The 19,493-nt window shown below is 38.6% G+C and overlaps 1 protein-coding gene across 1 annotated transcript in view; it reads left to right on the top strand.

Annotated features, from left to right (window-relative positions):
- The window catches only part of TAF4B (TATA-box binding protein associated factor 4b), a 166,194-nt gene extending 147,078 nt beyond the window's left edge, over positions 1 to 19,116 (top strand). Inside the window, exon 15 of the mRNA XM_015121709.3 lies at positions 17,265 to 19,116. Coding sequence (XP_014977195.1) covers positions 17,265 to 17,432 — 168 coding nt within the window. The 3' untranslated portion in view covers positions 17,433 to 19,116. The remainder of the gene's footprint in view (positions 1 to 17,264) is intronic.
- The last annotated feature ends 377 nt before the right edge of the window (positions 19,117 to 19,493 follow it).

Below are 19,493 nucleotides of genomic sequence, written 5' to 3'. Positions count from 1 at the left end.
ATGGATAAAGCTGCTTTATCCATACAAAGCTGCATTCATGTAAAAGTCATTTTGTGGCCTATGTTTTCATTCCTCTTTGATAAATACTTAGGAGTACTACTGTTGGATCATAGGATAGGTATATATTTAATCTTAAGAGACTCTAAACTGTTTTTCAGATGGTTGTACCATTTCACACTCCCTTTAGCAATGTACTTTTATTTTTATAATGGTGCCTTTTGGAGGAGCAGAAGGTTTTAATTTTGACAAAGTCCAATTTATCATCATTTTCTTTTATAATTAGTACTTGCTGTATCCTAAAAAAATCTTTGCGTACCCCATGTTATGAAGATTTACCCTGTGTTTTCCTGGAAGCTTTATAACTTTAACTTTTATGTTATAGGTCTTTGATCTATCTTGATTTAATATTTGTGTCTGGTGTGAAGTCGGGGGTTGAAGTTTATTTTTTCACATACAGGTATCCTGTTACTCTACCCCATTTATTAAAAAAGGCTTTCCCCATTGCATCACTTTATAGCTTATGTTGAAAACCAATTAACTATGTATGTGGACATATCTATACACATACACTATTCTGTTTGTTTATTTTTCTCTATTTATGCCATACTACAATCTCTCTTGTAACAGTTTAGAAATCAGATAGTGTGAGTGCTGCAGCTTTGTCCTTTTTTAAAACAAGGTTATTTGGGGCTATTCTGTATCCTTTGTATCTTCATATGAATTTTTAGAATCATTTTGTCATTCTTACAAAAATGTCTAGGTATTCTTTATTAGGATGGCATTGAATCCATAGATCAATTTGCAGAGAATTTACATCTTAACAATATTGAGGCTTCCAATATTGTTCCACTTAATTCTGTCACCTTTATCTGCAATGTTTTAGTTTTCCATGCACAAGTCTTTGACATCTTTTATCCATTTATACATAGGTATAATTTTTTTATGCTATTGTATTTTCAAAATTATATACGTTCCAATTGTTTGTTGCTAACATATCAAAGTAAAGTTGATATTGACATAGATCTTGTATCCTCCATTCTACTAAATTCAGTTAATTGTTCTAGAGGTTTTTTGGAATAAATGTCTTAAGATTTGCTAAGCAAATCATGCTGTCCACAAGTAAAATTAAGAGTACGTCTTCCTTTCCAATCTTTATGCTTTTTATTTTCTTTTCTTGCCTTAGAGCACTGGCTAACATCCCCATTACTATGTTTAATAGAAGTGGTGAGAGTAGACATCCTTTCCTTATTCCTGATCTTAGAGGGAAAGCATCCAGTATTTCACTCTCAATATGATATTAGCTGTAGGTTTTACATAGAGGAAATTTCTTTTCTTCCTGGCTGACTGAAAGCTTTTACTATAGTGGGTATTGAATATTGTCAAGGCTCATACAAATTTATTTCATTATTTAATTTTCATATGAGTTTTCTCTTAGTCTCTCATTTTGGTTTTAAATTAAATTTAAATTATCTTAATTTGGTTTTCTCTTTCTTTCAATTTATTCTCTTACGTTGATATCTTAATTTTAACTAACTTTTTTTTTTTGAGATGGAGTTTCACTCTTGTCGCCCAGGCTGGAGTGCAGTGGTGCAATCTCAGCTCACTGCAGCCTCCGCCTCACGGGTTCAAGCAATTCTCATGCTTTAGCCTCTTGAGTAGTTGGGATTACAGGCATGCACTACCACACCCAGCTAATTTTTGTATTTTTAGTAGAGGTGGGATTTCACCATGTTGGCCAGGCTGGTCTTGAACTTCTGACCTCAGGTGATCCACCCACTTCAGCCTCCCAAAGTGCTGGAATTACAGGCCTGAGTCACTGTACCCAGACAATTTTAACTAACCTTTTAATCCTGGGATAAATCCCACTTGGTCATAATATACAATTGATTTTACATGTTACTAGATTCAATTTGTTATTCATTTAGTCTGTTGAGGATTTTTGCATCTATGTTCATGAATAATACTGATCTGTAATTTTCTTTTGTCGTAACGTCCTTGTTAACTTGCTTTGAATTGTGCTCATGTAATGTGCTGGGAAGTATCCCTTCTTCCTGCCATTTTTGTTCGAAAAAGTTTGTGTAGAAATGGAGTTACTTTCTCTTTAAATGTGTGATAGAATTTATCAGTGAAGCCATCTGGACCAGGAATTTTCTAGGCTGGGAAAACTCAGTGTTGGATTTTCTTTCTTTTGGTATTAGCTTTTGAAAATTGTGTTTTTCAGATAATTTTTACACTCATCTAAGTTGCTGGAATTGTTTACATGAAATGATTAACCATGTCTTCTTTTAATGTCTGTAGTGATGTTATCCTTTCTTTCATTTCTGATATTGATAATTTGTGTTTTTTCACTTTTTCCTGATCAGTCTAGATAAGGGTTTACAAATTGTATTAATCCTTTCCAAATACTAACTTACAGCTTTCATTTTTTCAAAAAATTTGTCTGTTTTCTATTGTATTGATTTCTACTCCTATTATTTCTATTATTTTCCTTTCTTCTATTTATAGAGTTCTTTTTCCAGCCTCTTAAGGTGGAAGCCTGTAATTGACCTTACACATTTCTACGTTTAAAGCTATACAATTCCATTAGTTTTCTACTTTAGCCTTACCCCTACAGATTTAGATATGTTGTGTTTTTATTATCAACTTTGAAAATATTCCCTTACTTCCATCCTGGTTTCTTTTTTGACCTACAGATTATTTAAAAGTGTGGTGTTTAATTTCCAAATGTTTGGTGTTTTCATTGTGGTCAGAGAACATAGCCTGATTTTAGTCCTTTACGTTTACTAAGGGCTTGCATGGTTTATCTTGATGAATACTGAATGTCTTTCTTGTGAATTGCCTCCTTTTGTCCTTGCGAATTGATCTTCCTTTCTAGTAATATTCCTTGTCTTGAAGTCTGCTTTGTTTTTTTAAAGTTTTATTTTAGTGCTTTGCTTGATACTGTTATAGCCATGTCAGCTTTCTCACCCTTAGTATTTACATAGTTTATCTTTTCTCCTTTGGTTTACTTCCACCTTATCTGTGTCTTTATTTAAAGCAGGTCTCTTATAAATAACATATAATTGAGTTTTGATTTTTTTACCAGAATGAAAATTCATTTGGAGTGTTTGGTTCAATGTTTAATGTAAATACTGCTGTGACTGGATTTAAGTCCATTGTCTTGCTATTCGTTTTTAAATTTCCCAGTTTTTTCTCCTTTTCTGCCATCTTTTGAGTTAATCAAGCAGTATTTTAGTATTCTGTGCTACGTTGTCTGTTTCCTTTTTAGTTAATAGTCTTATTTATATACTTACTTATTTCTTGAGACAGAGTCTTGCTCTGTTGCCCAGGCTGGAGTGCAGTGGCACAATGATTGCTCATTATAGCCTCAACCTCCCAGGTTCAAGCGATCCTCCCATCTCAGCCTCTGGAGTAACTGGGACCACAGGTGCATGCCACCACGCCTGGCTGATTTTAGTATTTTTAGTAGAGGTGGGGTTTCACCATGTTGCCCAGGCTGGTCTTGAGCTCCTGGGCCCAAGTGAGCTGCCTGCATCGGCCTCCCAAAGTGCTGGGGTAACAGGCGTGAGCCACTGTGTCCAGCCCTTTTATTTTGTTTAATGGTTGCTGTGACTCTGTTCAAAGGTACAATGTGCACCCTTAACTGACTGCACTCGGCTTTGGAGTAATACCACTTCACACAGAATGGAAGAGTCTTTTGAAACCAAGTAATTTGGCTGAGCGTGGCGGCTCACTCCTGTAATCCCAGCACTTTGCGAGTCCTAGGCAGGCGGATCACCTGAGATCGGGAGTTGGAGACCAGCCTGACCAACATGGAGAAACCCTGTCTCTACTAAAAGTACAATATTAGCTGGGCGTGGTCACACATGCCTGTGGGTCCCAGCTACTTGGGAGACTGAGGCAGGAGAATCACTTGAACCTGGGAGGCAAAGGTTGCAGTGAGCTGAGATCACACCATTGTATTCCAGCCTGGGCAACAAGAGCGAAACTCTGCCTCTAAATAAATAAATAAATAAATAAATAAATAAATAACGAAACCAAGTCGTTAATTATACACACCCTCCATCCTTTGTGCTATTGTTGTCACCTACTTTACTGCTATGTATGTTGTAACCTTCCTAGTATGTTATTATTAATGGTCATATATCTTTTAAATAATTTATGAAAAGAAAATGTTTTTTATATTTCCAATTTCTAATGCTTTTTTTGTATAAATTCATATTTTATTCTAGAGTCATTTTTCTATCAGCCTGTATGCAACTCATCAACTCTAGAATTACTAGAGTTTTAAACAAAACTATTATTAATACATTTAAAGATATTGATAAATTCAACTTTAGTTTTGAGGCACAACAACCCTTATTATATTGTAGCTTTTATTTATATTCACAATTCTCCAAAGAAAAATCAAAGCTAGTTCTTAAAAAATGTTACCTAGCAGTACTTTGAAGAAATTTTAAGAAAATAATAGGTAAAACTTATCTCCGGACATAGTTTATGTGAGTTTTCAGAGGGCTTTGCAAGTGTCTTAATAAAAGTTTAAAGAAAATAACCAGTGGCACCAAGATGGCCGAATAGGAAAAGCTCCAGCCTCCAGCTCCCAGCATGAGCAACACAGAAGACGGGCGATTTTTGCATTTCCAACTGAGGTACTGGTTTCATCTCACTGGGGCATGTTGGACAGTGGGTGCAGCCCAATGAGCAAGAGCCAAAGCAGGAGGAAGTGCAAGGGGGAAGGGAATTCCCTTTCCCAGCCAAGGGAAACTGTGACACACAAAACCTGGAAAATCGGGTCACTCCCACCCTAATACTGCGCTTTACCAAGGGTCTTAGCAAACGGCACATCAGGAGATTATATCCCGCGCCCGGCTCGGAGGGTCCCACGCCCATGGAGCCTCCCTCATTGCTAGCACAGCAGATCTGAGATCTAACTGCAAGGTGGCAGCGAGGCTGGGGGAGGGGCACCTGCTGTTACTGAGGCCTAGTAGGTAAACAAAGCAGCCGGGAAGCTCAAACTGGTTGGAGCCCACCACAGCTCAAGGAGGCCTACCTGCCTCTGTAGACTCCACCTCTGGGGACAGGGCATAGCCAAACAAAAGGCAGCAGAAACCTCTGCAGATGTAAATGTCCCTGTCTGACAGCTTTGAAGAGAGTAGTGGTTCTCCCAGAATGGAGTTTGAGATCTGAGAACGGACAGACTGCCTGCTCAAGTGGGTCCCTGACCCCTGAGTAGCCTAACTGGGAGACAGCCCCGACCAGGGGCAGACTGATACCTCATACCTCACAAGACCAGGTACACCTCTGAGATGAAACTTCCAGAGGAACGATCAACATTTGCTGTTCAGTAATATTCACTCTTGTGCAGCCTCTGCTGCTGATACCCAGGCAAACAGGGTCTGGAGTAGACCTTGAGCAAACTCCAACAGACCTGCAGCTGAGGGTCCTGACTGTTAGAAGGAAAACTAACAAACAGAAAGGACATCCACACCAAAACCCCATCTGTACATCACCATCATCAAAGACCAAAGGTAGATAGAACCACAAAGATGGGGAAAAAGCAGTGCAGAAAAGCTGAAAATTCTAAACATCAGAATGTCTCTCCCCTTCCAAAGGAATGCAGCTCCTTGCCAGCAACGGAACAAAGCTGGACAGAGAATGACTTTGATGAGTTGAGAGAAGAAGGCTTCAGACGATCAAAATTGTCTGAGCTAAAGGAGGAAGTATGAACCCAGTGCAAATAAATTAAAACCTTGAAAAAAGATTTGACAAATGGCTAACTAGAATAACCAATGTAGAAAAGTCCTTAAATGACCTGATAGAGATGAAAACCATGACATGAAAACTACGTGACAAATGCCTAAGGTTCAGTAACCGACTCGATCAACTGGAAGAAGGGGTATCAATGATTAAAGATCAAATGAATGAAATGAAGCAAGAAGAGAAGTTTAGAGAAAAAAGAATAAAAAGAAATGAACAAAGCCTCCAAGAAATATGGGACTATGTGAAAAGACCAAATCTATGTCTGATTTGTGTACCTGAAAGTGATGGGGAGAATGGAACCAAGTTGGAAAACACTCTGCAGGATATTATCCAAGGAACTTCTCCAACCTAGCAAGGCAGGCCAACATTCAAATTCAGGAAATACAGAGAATGCCACCAAGATACTCCTCGAGAAGAGCAACTCCAAGACACATAATTGCCAGATTCACCAAAGTTGAAATGAAGGAAAAAATGTTAAGGGTAGCCAGAGAGAAAGGTGGGGTTACCCACAAAGGTAAGCCCATGAGACTAACAGCGGATCTCTCGGCAGAAACTCTACAAGCCAGAAGAGAGTGGGGGCCGATATTCGACATTCTTAAAGAAAATAATTTTCAACCCAGAATTTCATATCCAGCTAAACTAAGCTTCCTAAGTGAAGGAGAAATAAAATCCTTTACAGACAAGCAAATGCTGAGAGATTCTGTCACCACCAGGCCTGCCCTACAAGAGCTCCTGAAGGAAGCACTAAATGTGGAGAGGAAAAACCAATACCAGCCACTGCAAAAACATCCCAAAATGTAAAGGCCATTGATGCTAGGAAGAAACTGCGTCAACTAACGAGCAAAATAACCAGCTGATATCATAATGACAGGATCAAGTTCACACATAACAGTATTAACCTTAAATGTAAATGGGCTAAATGCTCCAATTAGAAGACAGAGACTGGCAAATTGGATAAAGAATCAAGACCCATCCGTTTGCTGTATTCAGGAGATGCATCTCATGTGCAGAGACACACATAGGCTCAAAATAAAGGGATGGAGGACGATCTACCAAGCAAATAGAAAACAAAAAAAGGCAGGAGTTGTAATCCTAGTCTCTGATAAAACAGACTTTAAACCAAAAAAGATCAAAAGAGACAAAGAAGGCCATTACATAAGCTAAAGGGATCAATTCGACAAGAAGAGCTAACTATCCTAAATATATATGCACCCAATACAGGAACATCCAGATTCATAAAGCAAGTCCTTAGAGACTTACAAAGAGACTTAGACCCCCACACAATAATAATGGGAGACTTTAACACCCCAGTGTCAACATTAGACAGATCAACGAGACAGACAGTTAACAAGGATATCCAAGAATTGAACTCAACTCTGTACCAAGTGGACCTGATAGACATCTACAGAACTCTCCACCCCAAATCAACAGAATATATACATCACACTTATTCCAGAATTGACCACATAGTTGGAAGTAAAGCACTCCTCAGCAAATGTAAAAGAACAGAAATTATAACAAACTGTCAGACCACAGTGCAATCAAACTAGAACACAGGACTAAGAAACTCAATCAAAACCACTCAACTACATGGAAACTGAACAGCCTGCTCCTGAATGACTACTGGGTGCATAACGAAATGAAGGCAAAAATAAAGATGTTCTTTGAAACCAGTGAGAACAAAGATACAACATACCAGAATCTCTGGGACACATTTAAAGCAGTGTGTAGAGGGAAATTTATAGCACTAAATTCCCACAAGAGAAAGCAGGAAAGATCTAAAATTGACACCCTAACATCACAATTAAAAGAACTAGAGAAGCAAGAGCAAACACATTCAAAAGCCAGCAGAAGGCAAGAAATAACTAAGACCAGAGCAGAACTGAAGGAGATAGAGACACAAAAAACCCTTCAAAAAATCAGTGTATCCAGGAGCTGGTTTTTTGAAAAGATCAACAAAATTGAGAGACCTCTAGCAAGACTAATAAAGAAGAAAAGAAAGAAGAATCAAATAGATGCAATAAAAAATGATAAAGGGGATATCACCACCGACCCCACAGAAATACAAACTACCATCAGAAAATACTATAAACACCTCTACATAAATAAACTAGAAAATCTAGAAGAAATGGATAAATTCCTGGACACATACACTCTCCCAAGACTAAACCAGGAAGAAGTTGAATCCCTGAATAGACCAATAACAGGCTCTGAAATTGAGGCAATAATTAATAGCCTACCAACCAAAAAAAGTCCAGGACCAGATGGATTCACAGCCGAATTCTACCAGAGGTACGAGGAGGAGCTGGTACCATTCCTTCTGAAACTATTCCAATCAATAGAAAAAGAGAGAATCCTCCCTAACTCATTTTATGAGGCCAACATCATCCTGATACCAAAGCCTGGCAGAGACACAACAAAAAAAGAGATTTTTAGACCAATATCCCTGATGAACATCAATGCAAAAATCCTCAGTAAAATACTGGCAAACCGAATCCAGCACATCAAAAAGCTTATCCACCATGATCAAGTGGGCTTCATCCTTGGGATGCAAGGCTGGTTCAACATACGCCAATCAATAAACGTAATCCAGCATATAAACAGAACCAAAGACAAAAGCCACATGATTATCTCAATAGATGCAGAAAAGGCCTGTGACAAAATTCACCAGCCCTTCATGCTAAAAACTCTCAATAAATTTGGTATTGATGGAACGTATCTCAAAATAATAAGAGCTATTTATGACAAACCCACAGCCAATATCATACTGAATGGGCAAAAACTGGAAGCATTCCCCTTGAAAACTGGCATAAGACAAGGATATGCCCTCTCTCACCACTCCTATTGAATATAGTGTTGGAAGTTCTGGTCAGGGCAGTCAGGCAAGAGAAAGAAATAAAGGGTATTCAATTAGGAAAAGAAGAAGTCAAATTGTCCCTGTTTGCAGATGACATGATTGTTATTTAGAAAACCCGATTGTCTCAGCCCCAAATCTCCTTAAGCTGATAAGCAACTTCAGCAAAGTCTTAGGATGCAAAGTCATAATGTGTAAAAACCACAAGCATTCTTATACACCAATAACAGACAAACAGCCAAATCATGAATGAACTCCCATTCACAATTGCTTTAAAGAGAATAAAATACCTAGGAATCCAACTTACAAGGGATGCGAAGGACCTCTTCAAGGAGAACTACAAACCACTGCTCAGTGAAATAAAAGAGGACACAAACAAATGGAAGAACATTCCATGCCTATGGATAGGAACAATCAATATTGTGAAAATGGTCATACTGCCCAAGGTAATTTGTAGATTCAATTCCATCCCCATCAAGCTACCAGTTACTTTCTTCACAGAATTGGAAAAAACTACTTTCAAGTTCATATGGAACCAAAAAAGAGCCCGCATTGCCAAGACAATCCTAAGCCAAAAGAACAAAGCTGGAGGCATCACACTACCTGACTTCAAACTATACTACAAGGCTACAGTAACCAAAACCGCATGGTACTGGTTCCAAAACAGAGATATAGAACAATGGAACAGAACAGAGCCCTCAGAAATAATACCACACATCTACAACCATCTGATCTTTGACAAACCTGACAAAAACAAGAAATGGGGAAAGGATTCCCTATTTAATAGATGGTGCTGGGAGAACTGGCTAGCCATAAGTAGAAAGCTGAAACTGGATGCCTTCCTTATACCTTATATAAAAATTAATTCAAGATGGATTACAGACTTAAATTTTAGATCTAAAACCATAAAAACCCTAGAAGAAAACCTAGGTAATACCATTCAGGACACAGGCATGGGCAAGGACTTCATGTCTAAAACACCAAAAGGGATGGCAACAAGGGCCAGAGTTGACAAATGGGATCTGATTAAACTGAAGAACTTCTGTACAACAAAAGAAACTACCATCAGAGTGAACAGGCAACCTACAGAATGGGAGAAAATTTTTGCAATCTACTCATCTGACAAAGGGCTAATATCCAGAACCTACAAAGAACTCAAATTTACAAGAAAAAAAACCCAGCCCCATCAAAAAGTGGGCAAAGGGTATGACCAGATACTTCTCAAAAGAAGACATTTATGCAGCCAACAGACACATGAAAAAATACTCATCATCACTAGCTGTCAGAGAAATGCAAATCAGAACCACAATGAGATACCATCTCATACCAGTTAGAATGGTGATCATTAAAAAGTCAGGAAACAACAGGTGCTGGAGAGGATGTGGAGAAATAGGAACACTTTTACACTGTTGGTGGGACTGTAAACTAGTTCAACCATTGTAGAAGACAGTGTGGCGATTCCTCAAGGATCTAAAGCTAGAGAAATACCATTTGACCCAGCCATCCCACTACTGGGTGTATACCCAAAGGATTATAAATCATGCTGCTATAAAGACATATGCACATGTATGTTTATTGCGGCACTATTCACAATAGCAAAGACTTGGAATCAACTCACATGTCCATCAATGATAGACTGGATTAGGAAAATGTGGCATATATACACCATAGAATACTATGCAGCCATAAAAAAGGGTGAGTTCATGTCCTTTGTAGGGACGTGGATGCAGCTGGAAACCATCATTCTCAGCAAACTATTGCAGGAACAGAAGACCAAACACCACTTGTTCTCACTCATAGGTGGGAATTGAACAATGAGAACACTTAGACACAGGAAGGGGAACATCACACACTGGGCCTGTTATGGGTTGGGGGAGGGGGAAGGGATAGCATTAGGACACATACCTAATGTAAATGACGAGTTAATGGGTGCAGCACACCAACATGGCACATGTATACATATGTAACCTGCACGTTGTGCACATGTACCCTAGAACATAAAGTATAATATATATATATACACACACACACACACACACATATATATATATATAAAGAATAAAATGAAGGTGATAAAGATGAGAGAGCTGTTGCTTCAGAAATTTTGCTTGTTGACCAGCAGAGGGCAGTCAAATTTGAAGCTCAGTATTTTTCTGTCCTGTGTTCCCCTTTAAGGCCTAGAAGCTTGGGTATTTTGAATATAAATTTTCAGTGTTCTTGTTACACTGGGTCAGGTATCCAGGGCACTTTTATTTATTTTTGCTTCTGAAACTTAGAAGATGTTCAGTTGGTTTTTTTTTTTTTTTTCCTGGAGCTGGGTCTTCTTTCTACTCCCTATTCTTCATTGGACCTTGTTTCCTCCTTAAAGCTGAAAAGACTTGAGCCATCCCTTAAGAGCTGCCATGGTGGCATGAGGTTGTGACTTAGTGTAAATCAGGTAGAATCTGAGACTGTCATGAATCTTTGCCTCTTGATTCCTGTATTAAGAAATTCTCAGTTTTTGTGTTTGGTTAACTATTCAGATTCTGGGACACAAATTTTGCTTTTATTAGTCTTAGGATTCAGGGAATTGAATGAAAGAGATTGACTTTTAGTTTCTAGAGACAATATTGATAAGCTTAGTTGATTCTGTACAGCAGCAGGCTCCTCCACTATTTAATTTGAGGAGTGTAAGAAAAACTTGTCACAAAAACTATCTACCTGTCACATGTCTGAAATGCCCATCAGTCTACTTTGGAGCTTTAGGCATTCAAGGCTCCCTTAAAATTCAGAAATTTCACTGAGAGGGACAAGGTAAGTATGGCAGCACAAATTATTTCTCTTGAGTTCAGTAACCAGTGATTTAGTGAAGACTTGAGAGAATAGGACCTGGATAGGAGGGGGATGGGAAAAAAGCTCTGGAGCTAGAATTACACTGTTTTCTGTTTGTAAACCTTCAGTGCCTTCCTACTAACTAGGGACTTCATTATGAGAATAGGGCGAACATTTTTAGAGCATATACCATTCTCATTTAATCTTCACACCAGCCATATGAGATAATTAGTATTACTGTCCCTAGTTTGCAGATTGGGAAACTGAGGCACAGAGAAATTAAGTAATTTGAGATTGCCTATGGAGGAGACAATGAGTGTTTACCACCGTTCGGTTATGTATGTCTTATGCTGCCTAGTACAGTTCCTTGCCCATAGTAGGTTACCAGTAACCCAGATAATTTTGAATGGAATCAGAACATGGACTAGCATGAAGCTACATTACCATGGATGGTGGCTCTTGGGAGGAGAGGCTTGTATGGAGTCACTATAAACCCCAACATGATTCCTGAAAACCCTGGGTTCATAAAGATGTCCTTTCTGCTTCTAATGTGGTAGAGCAGTCATCTAATTTAAGGAAATATGGAAAAAGAAGTAGAAAACCCTTTAAATGTTATATTTCACAACACCTGCTGTATTAAGTTGAAGGGATAAAAATTGGATTACTAGTTATTTTTAGTTATTTAATATCATTATTAAAATGGTGCTACTTATCTAAAATTGGTAACTGATGATTTTGCATTTTTTCTTGTTAGAGCAATGGAGTTCCTCAAAAGTTTCATTATAAAAACAAGAAACTTAGTTTAGTGGTATAACAAAACAAATTAGGTGAGATAAGTTGTTAGTGGGCTGGGTAACATTAATGGGTAACAATTATCTGGCAATTTTAGAAGATGTTAACCTTTAGGTTTGAGTCGGCTTCCTAGGACATCTGTTGTGCACCTGGGAAATGAATTGTTTGTTTCATCTTTCATTTTCATCCAGGAGAAGAATCCAGATTAAGGAATATCCTCATGTAGAAAGTTACATGGGAAAACCTTCTATTTCCAAAATGAACAGTATGCTAACAGTGAGAAGAATAAACAGCCCTTTTTTTTTTCCTTCTTAAAAACTCTGGGCCCTTAATCACGTTACTATTCTTTGTGATTTCTAATGTGACCAGAAATCAGTCCTAGTCAACTCTGGGGAAAGGACTTGGTGAGGCAGAGGAAAATTAAAACTGATGGTGAAAAAGTAGGTTTGGTTTTTATGGCTGTAAGTTATCTGTGTACTCTCTACCCTCTTAACTGTGGATAATTGAGAGTAGATGGTTATTTTGGCCAGGTCATTGTGATTGACAAGTTACAATTGCGGACTTCGCCAAATCATAAGCTCAGGAATAAAAATGCTACATATTTTGTATTCAGATTCAAGAAAGATTGACTTTCTAGTTAGCTGCTATTTGGGGAAAGAGAATGCTATCACCTTTGTAAAGTTGTGAATCATGAAAGACATTTCTGTTGGGTTACTGAAAATCCCTTGGGGTTTTTTTCATTTATAACATTGCCTCAGGCCCTCTGCTGCATCCTGTTGGAATGACCTTCTTTTCAACTCTGTGCTGGCAGCTGTAATATGGCTCTTTCCCCTGAATCCTTCAGGCTTGTCACATGACAAACATGAACTGTGACCCCTTTGTTCCTTACTCAGATGATTAGGTCTCTTTATTTTTTTTTTCTGTTTGACAATTTTGCCTTATTGTCTTTCCTTTCCCCCCTCTCTTTGCTTCCATGTTAATTTCTTCCTGAGGCAAGGTTTTTGGGGTAGCGATTTAATTTTTTATTGAAATATAGCACCAATATAAAAAGTACACAAGTCATAAGCTCACCACAATTTTCACAGCATGAACACATTCATGTAGGCAGTAGTTAGATCAAGAAGGAAACATCATCAGAACTCCAGACAACCTCACTCTTCTAATCACTTCTCGTCTCCCCCATGAGAACTCACTCTCCTGACTTTTTTTTAGCTTTGTCTGTTTGGGGACTTGGTAGAAATTGAATCATACAGTATGAATTCCTTTGTGTCTGGTTCCTTTCACTGAACATTTTTGTGATACTTTTTCATGTTACCCAGTCATTATTGCTGTGTATCATTCCATGGTATGATTATTCCACAATTTATTGTACTCTTAATGTACTCACTTGGATTGTTTCTAGCTTAGGGCTCTTGTGGATAGTTGTCATCCTTATACAATATCTTTTGATGAACCCATGGCATATTTCTGGGTATTTACATAGATGTGGAATTGCCAAGACATTGTGTCTGTCTAGCCAGTTATTTTACAATTTCATATAAAACACCAAAGTACTGATTTTAGGTAAACTTTTAGAAGATTTATAAACATATAGATACAGTTTTAGTGTAATATATCTAATTTATGGCTAAAGAAATTGCCTCTAGTTAAATGTATTGAAGTTTTTTGTTTTTTTGAGACAGAGTCTCACTCTGTCATCCAGGCTATAGTGCAGTGGCATGATCTTGGCTCACTTCACCCTCTGCCTCCTGGGTTCAAGCAGTTCTTCCACCTCAGCCTTCCGAGTAAGTGAGCTTACAGACACACACCACCACGCCCGGCTCATTTTTTAATTTTTTTGGTAGAGATGGGGTTTCACCATGTTAGCCAGGCTGGTCTTGAACTCTTGACCTCAAGTGATTTGCTTGCCTTGGCCTAAATATATTGTAGTTTTAAACGGGTTGCTTCTGTAAACAACAAAACTGCCACTCACTGCCAATTATGTGTTTTAGTAACTTTCTTCCTAATATGTACTTTTTATTCAATTTTCTAAACAAAACTGAACTTTTGGTGCCATTCTGCAAAAATCTTATGAAGATATTTTGATGGTAATAATTTACAGTAGTTAAAATTCCATCTGAGTTACACCATCTCTGAGTGTTGGTGCTAGCAGAGTGACACGCTAGTGCTTCACTGCCAGGCTTAGCTGAAGTTCCGGAGGCTTACACTTGTACAAATTGCATTCATTACCAAGAACCCTGCAGAAGTAGCGAGAGACTGGCTGTATGCTATGGATGGGCTCCGGGATAAGTAGCCAAACAATTGTGCAGCTGAGACCGATCTTTTTTTCCTCTTTTAGAATGTGGACTTTCCAGAATTTTTTCCATGGATACTTATAACAAGTTTAACTTAATGAGTATAAAAATATGACTGCGATATCATGTCCCTCAAAAACTGGGTAGTATCTCTTAAACAAGTTTTATTTGTCCATCAGATAAAGTACCCCTAAGTCATGCTGTGAACATGCATGGAATTAAGTTTGACTGATTTTGACCATGGTGTTTTGGAGACCTTAAGGGATTTCCTTCCTCTCCATCAAAACAAAACAAGAAACCCAAAAAGGTGGAAGGAGTAATTAAAATTTAATGGTTATAAAAGGACAGTAACAGAACCAGATTTTCTTCCTATGTTAGGTAAATATCTTTTCTTATGTATGTCTTTTTTTTTTTTTTTTTTTTTTTTGAGACGGAGTCTCGCTCTGTCACCCAGGCTGGAGTACAGTGGCCGGATCTCAGCTCACTGCAAGCTCTGTCTCCCAGGTTTATGCCATTCTCCTGCCTCAGCCTCCCGAGTAGCTGGGACTACAGGCGCCCGCCACCTCGCCCGGCTAGTTTTTTTGTATTTTTAGTAGAGACGGGGTTTCACCGTGTTAGCCAGGATGGTCTCGATCTCCTGACCTTGTGATCCACCCGTCTCGGCCTCCCAAAGTGCTGGGATTACAGGCTTGAGCCACTGCGCCCGGCCTATGTATGTCTTTTGGGTGGATAAAAGACATTTGCCAGTCCTATTGAGACGTGTTTTGAAACAAAGGTAAAAAGAATCAAAGGATTTCATTTGTACAAAATTACCCTTTGAGAGTTCTATGTTTTTCTTTTCTTCCAATTAAAAGTAATAGCATATAGACGTACTGGTAATTCATATTGGTAAACACATTCGGAAAACTGTCTTAATTACAGGAGTGTTGTGTTTTCATCATTTTAAAATGACATTTAGAATTCTTGTTCTGTTTTAAACCGGTACATTCAATTTAGAAAATATTGTGGATATTTTGTTTGATATGTGTTGCTCTGTGAACTCTGCTAAGCCCTAGAGGAGACAGAAACCATAGTCCTTGTTCTCAGAAAGCTTACGGTCTCGTGGGTATGTGGTGGTGGTGGGAGCATATACAAATTACTGTAATACGATGTAAGGTCATTGCCACGGTGAGATTTCCTTGGATGAAGGACAGGTAGACCCATTTGAAATGGGTCTTAAAAGATGGGTAGATTGGCTTAGAATGGCCTCTTTGCGAATCTCTGTCTATTGTGGCTGCAGTTAAGATGCCTTGTAAAGGAGCAATGGGAAGTGAGGCTGGAGAGAAGGAAGCCAGGGTGATGGGTTTATATGTGATATGGTGGATGATACAGCACAGTGGTTAAGATCACTTACTTTATTTTTATTTTTATTATTTTTATTTTTTTGAGACAGAGTCTTGCTCTGTTGTCCAGGCGGGAATGCAGTAGCGCGGTCTCAGCTCACTGCAGCCTCCGCCTCCCAGGTTCAACTTTCCTGCCTCAGCCTCCCTAGTAGCTGGGATTACAGGCACATGCCACCACACCCGGCTAATTTTTTTATTTTTAGTAGAGACGGGGTTTCACCATGTTGGCCAGGCTGGTCTCGAACTCCTGACTTCAGGTGAGCTGCCCACCTTGACCTCCCAAAGTGCTGGGATTACAGACGTGAGCTACCGTGCCCAACCAGAGCATTTACTTTAAATCAAATTAGAAACTGAGTCACAGCTCAACTTTGCTATGTGACCTTGAACAGATTGCTTAACCTGTCTAAGCTCAGTTTCCTCATTTGATAAATGGGGGCAGCGCTCATTTAAAACTGGCTGCAATTTTGTATAATAGAAAAGAGATAATATATGAAAAGTGCTCAGTGTGGTTCTCAAGAAGCTGCTCTGGGCAGTGGGGAGCCATTGAAGATTTTGGAACCATGGCCTTGTGGGATCTGAACAATGAAAGGCCTTCATTGTTATTTTCTATTATTGACATACAAAAGACTGCATACATTTTTTTTTTTTTTTGAGACGGAGTCTCGCTCTATCGCCCAGGCTGGAGTACAGTGGCCGGATCTCAGCTCACCGCAAGCTCCGCCTCCCGGGTTCACGCCATTCTCCTGCCTCAGCCTCCTGAGTAGTTGTGACTACAGGCGTCCGCCACCTCGCCCGGCTAGTTTTTTGTATTTTTTTTAGTAGAGACAGGGTTTCACCGTTTTAGCCAGGATGATCTCGATCTCCTGACCTCGTGATCCGCCTGTCTCGGCCTCCCAAAGTGCTGGGATTACAGGTTTGAGCCACCGCGCCCGGCCAAGACTGCATACATTTAAAGTATACATTTGATAGATTTTTATGTATGCATACAGCTATGAAGTCATCACCACAATCGAAGTGATAAACACATCTGTTACTCTCAAAAGATTTGTGTAAGGCCTTTAAAGAGGGAAAGGCTGGCCTGCAATGCGCTGGAAAGAATGGAGCCAAGTAGAGCCTGGAAATGGAGAAACCACTTCAGAGGCTATTGCCATGCTGCAGGTGAGAAGGAAGGAATGAATGAGCTCAGGTGATAGGTTTAGTGGCCATTTGAGGCTGACTGCTGGAGGACAGGGTTAAGTCTTCATCATTCCATTATCTCCAGTACCTAACCCAGTGACCAGGAGGTAGTGGGCTCTTACATGCTAGAATTGACAGGCTTTCCCTCTATGAAAGATTTTTATTTCAAATTGCTTTTCCTTTTATTATTTTTAGGGCTTAAAAGACAACCTTCTTGCTTCTGGGACATCCAGCCTGACAGCCACCAAACAATTGCATCGTCCAAGAATCACGAGAGTCTGCCTCAGGGACTTGATATTTTGTATGGAACAGGAACGGGAGATGAAGTATTCTCGAGCTCTATACCTGGCCCTTCTGAAGTGACCACTCCACTCTCCATCCAGATCCTTGCTATTTACTGCCAAAGAAGACACAAAGAGCATTGTTGCACTGTCCTGAAATTTCAGTTTCTGGAAAATAATCACCAACATTGAAAGAGCATTGTTTACAGTTAGAAACTATATTAACTCTTACCTGTCCATCCCATGGGGCTCTTACAGACTCAAATTCATCTTTGTCTTCTTCATAAAATCAGTTATGAAATACACTTTGCACAGAATTCGGCATCTGCCCATCTGTGCATTAAATTAAAGCAAGTTAAGGCCCTGTTTGTTACTACCTGCCTCATCTGCCGAATTGTAGCAGGTGAGGTGTCCTTCCCTAATACAGCATGCATTGAGATGCAGGAGAAAGGAAGAGGTGTAAGAAAATACAAGAATGACTATTTCATTCTATATTGAACCTGTCCCAAAGTGGTAGGTTTTCTGGGCAGGAATCAGAAGTTGCTTAGCTAACTATGACAGTCACCTTCTGTACATGACAGGCCACAGAGTAGGGCCTGTGGTGACTTTGGTCGGCTGAGTTCCAATGTTGTCAAAACGAGACAAATGGGGATAGATTGTGCCTGGGATTGCTAATTCTCTGCTTCATATCACCATATGCCGTTTCTGGTACCAAGTGAGGGGACGTCCTTATCAGGAAAACCTTAAAATTAAATCTACCAATGTATCTTGTTGAAAAAACGGAAAAGGTGCAAAGTATTAGAAGGAACGTTAAGGCATTGCTTTCAAACTGATGAGGGGAATGTGAAAATGATATCATAAAACAGGAAATGTGCTTCATACGCCCAAGAGGGGAAGAGGTAGAATCGGAACTCCAAAACAATTGGTACATGTTTTGTTGATGGGGAAAAAAAATCACAGTACAACCAAAAAGGAGAATGTACCAGATGTTTTCAAATTATAGTATTTTGAAAGGAAAATGTTATTTTTTGTTTTGTATTGTTTTAAATCCCAAGAAGGATAGTTTTTGTAGTTCCTTCTGTCATAATGTATTTTAGTTATCCTAAGTTTTAAGCGTGTTGGCACATTTAAAAAATCCTAACTGATGATGAGAAATTTTTAACAATAGGACTTTATGTTGGATTCTGTACTTAAAAGGTACTGTCAGTATCTCACTCTTCGGAATATGAGCTCTAAATATGAGAAGCAAGTTATATGTGTTCACCTGAGGAAGAAGCTGATGGACAAAGCAAACCCTCTTTAAAAAAAAGAAAATTCCACGTGTGTGGAATACAGCTGGTGAAAAATAATCACAGTAGTTAAAATCACATACAGAAAAAAATGATTGAATCCTCCAAGAAGGTATTTCGGAAATGGGAAATGCTATACTTATAAGAATTCAGAGGAAAAAAAACCACCTCACGTATGTTATTCTTCATCCTGTTCTTCCCATTGGGACTGTTATGGCCACATTCTACACTATAGTAAATTTTAAATTGGCCACTTTTTTTTTTTTGTTTCAGCAAGTTATGTAAAATGCTATAAATTATGTGAATGTTAAAGGAGTACTTTAAGAAGAGATCTTTATCCAAAGTTGTTTTTGTATATTTAAATGCTTACCTTTATTTTTTGTAAAGTGCAGCCTACTCATTTATGTATAATCTTACTGATCAGATGTTTAAAATTATTTCAAATACTTCATTAAAATAATTATTTTATTATAAGAATAACTGCTTAGTCACTGACTTTGAAAACCATTGTCCTTAGTAGTTAGCCCCTGATGTGCTCACATTGCTGGGCTGTGAATTTTTCCTAGCTCGGACTGTGAGTTACTTTGGAGTATGGGCATTTTTGGTTCCAGAAAGTCACTTCAGATCCAAATTGTTGTATCACTTTATTTGACATCGTTGTAAATTTGCAGGCTATTTGATTCACAAAGAAAGCTAAGCATACTCATTACAAAAGCTTTTCTTGCCCATCAGGGTTTTTTACTAAGGTATTTTTCAAAATTTATTTTTAATATTCATTTTTAAACTTTGTCTTGTGAAATATATCTTAAGAAAGAACAAATAAGTGCATCCAAGGTATTCTTCTGTGCAGTTTG

Source organism: Macaca mulatta, chromosome 18 (assembly GCF_049350105.2).
Source record: "Macaca mulatta isolate MMU2019108-1 chromosome 18, T2T-MMU8v2.0, whole genome shotgun sequence".
Classification (NCBI taxonomy): Eukaryota; Metazoa; Chordata; class Mammalia; order Primates; family Cercopithecidae; genus Macaca; species Macaca mulatta.
Note: the sequence above shows the minus strand (reverse complement) of the source record. Positions and strands in the feature narration are given on the sequence as shown.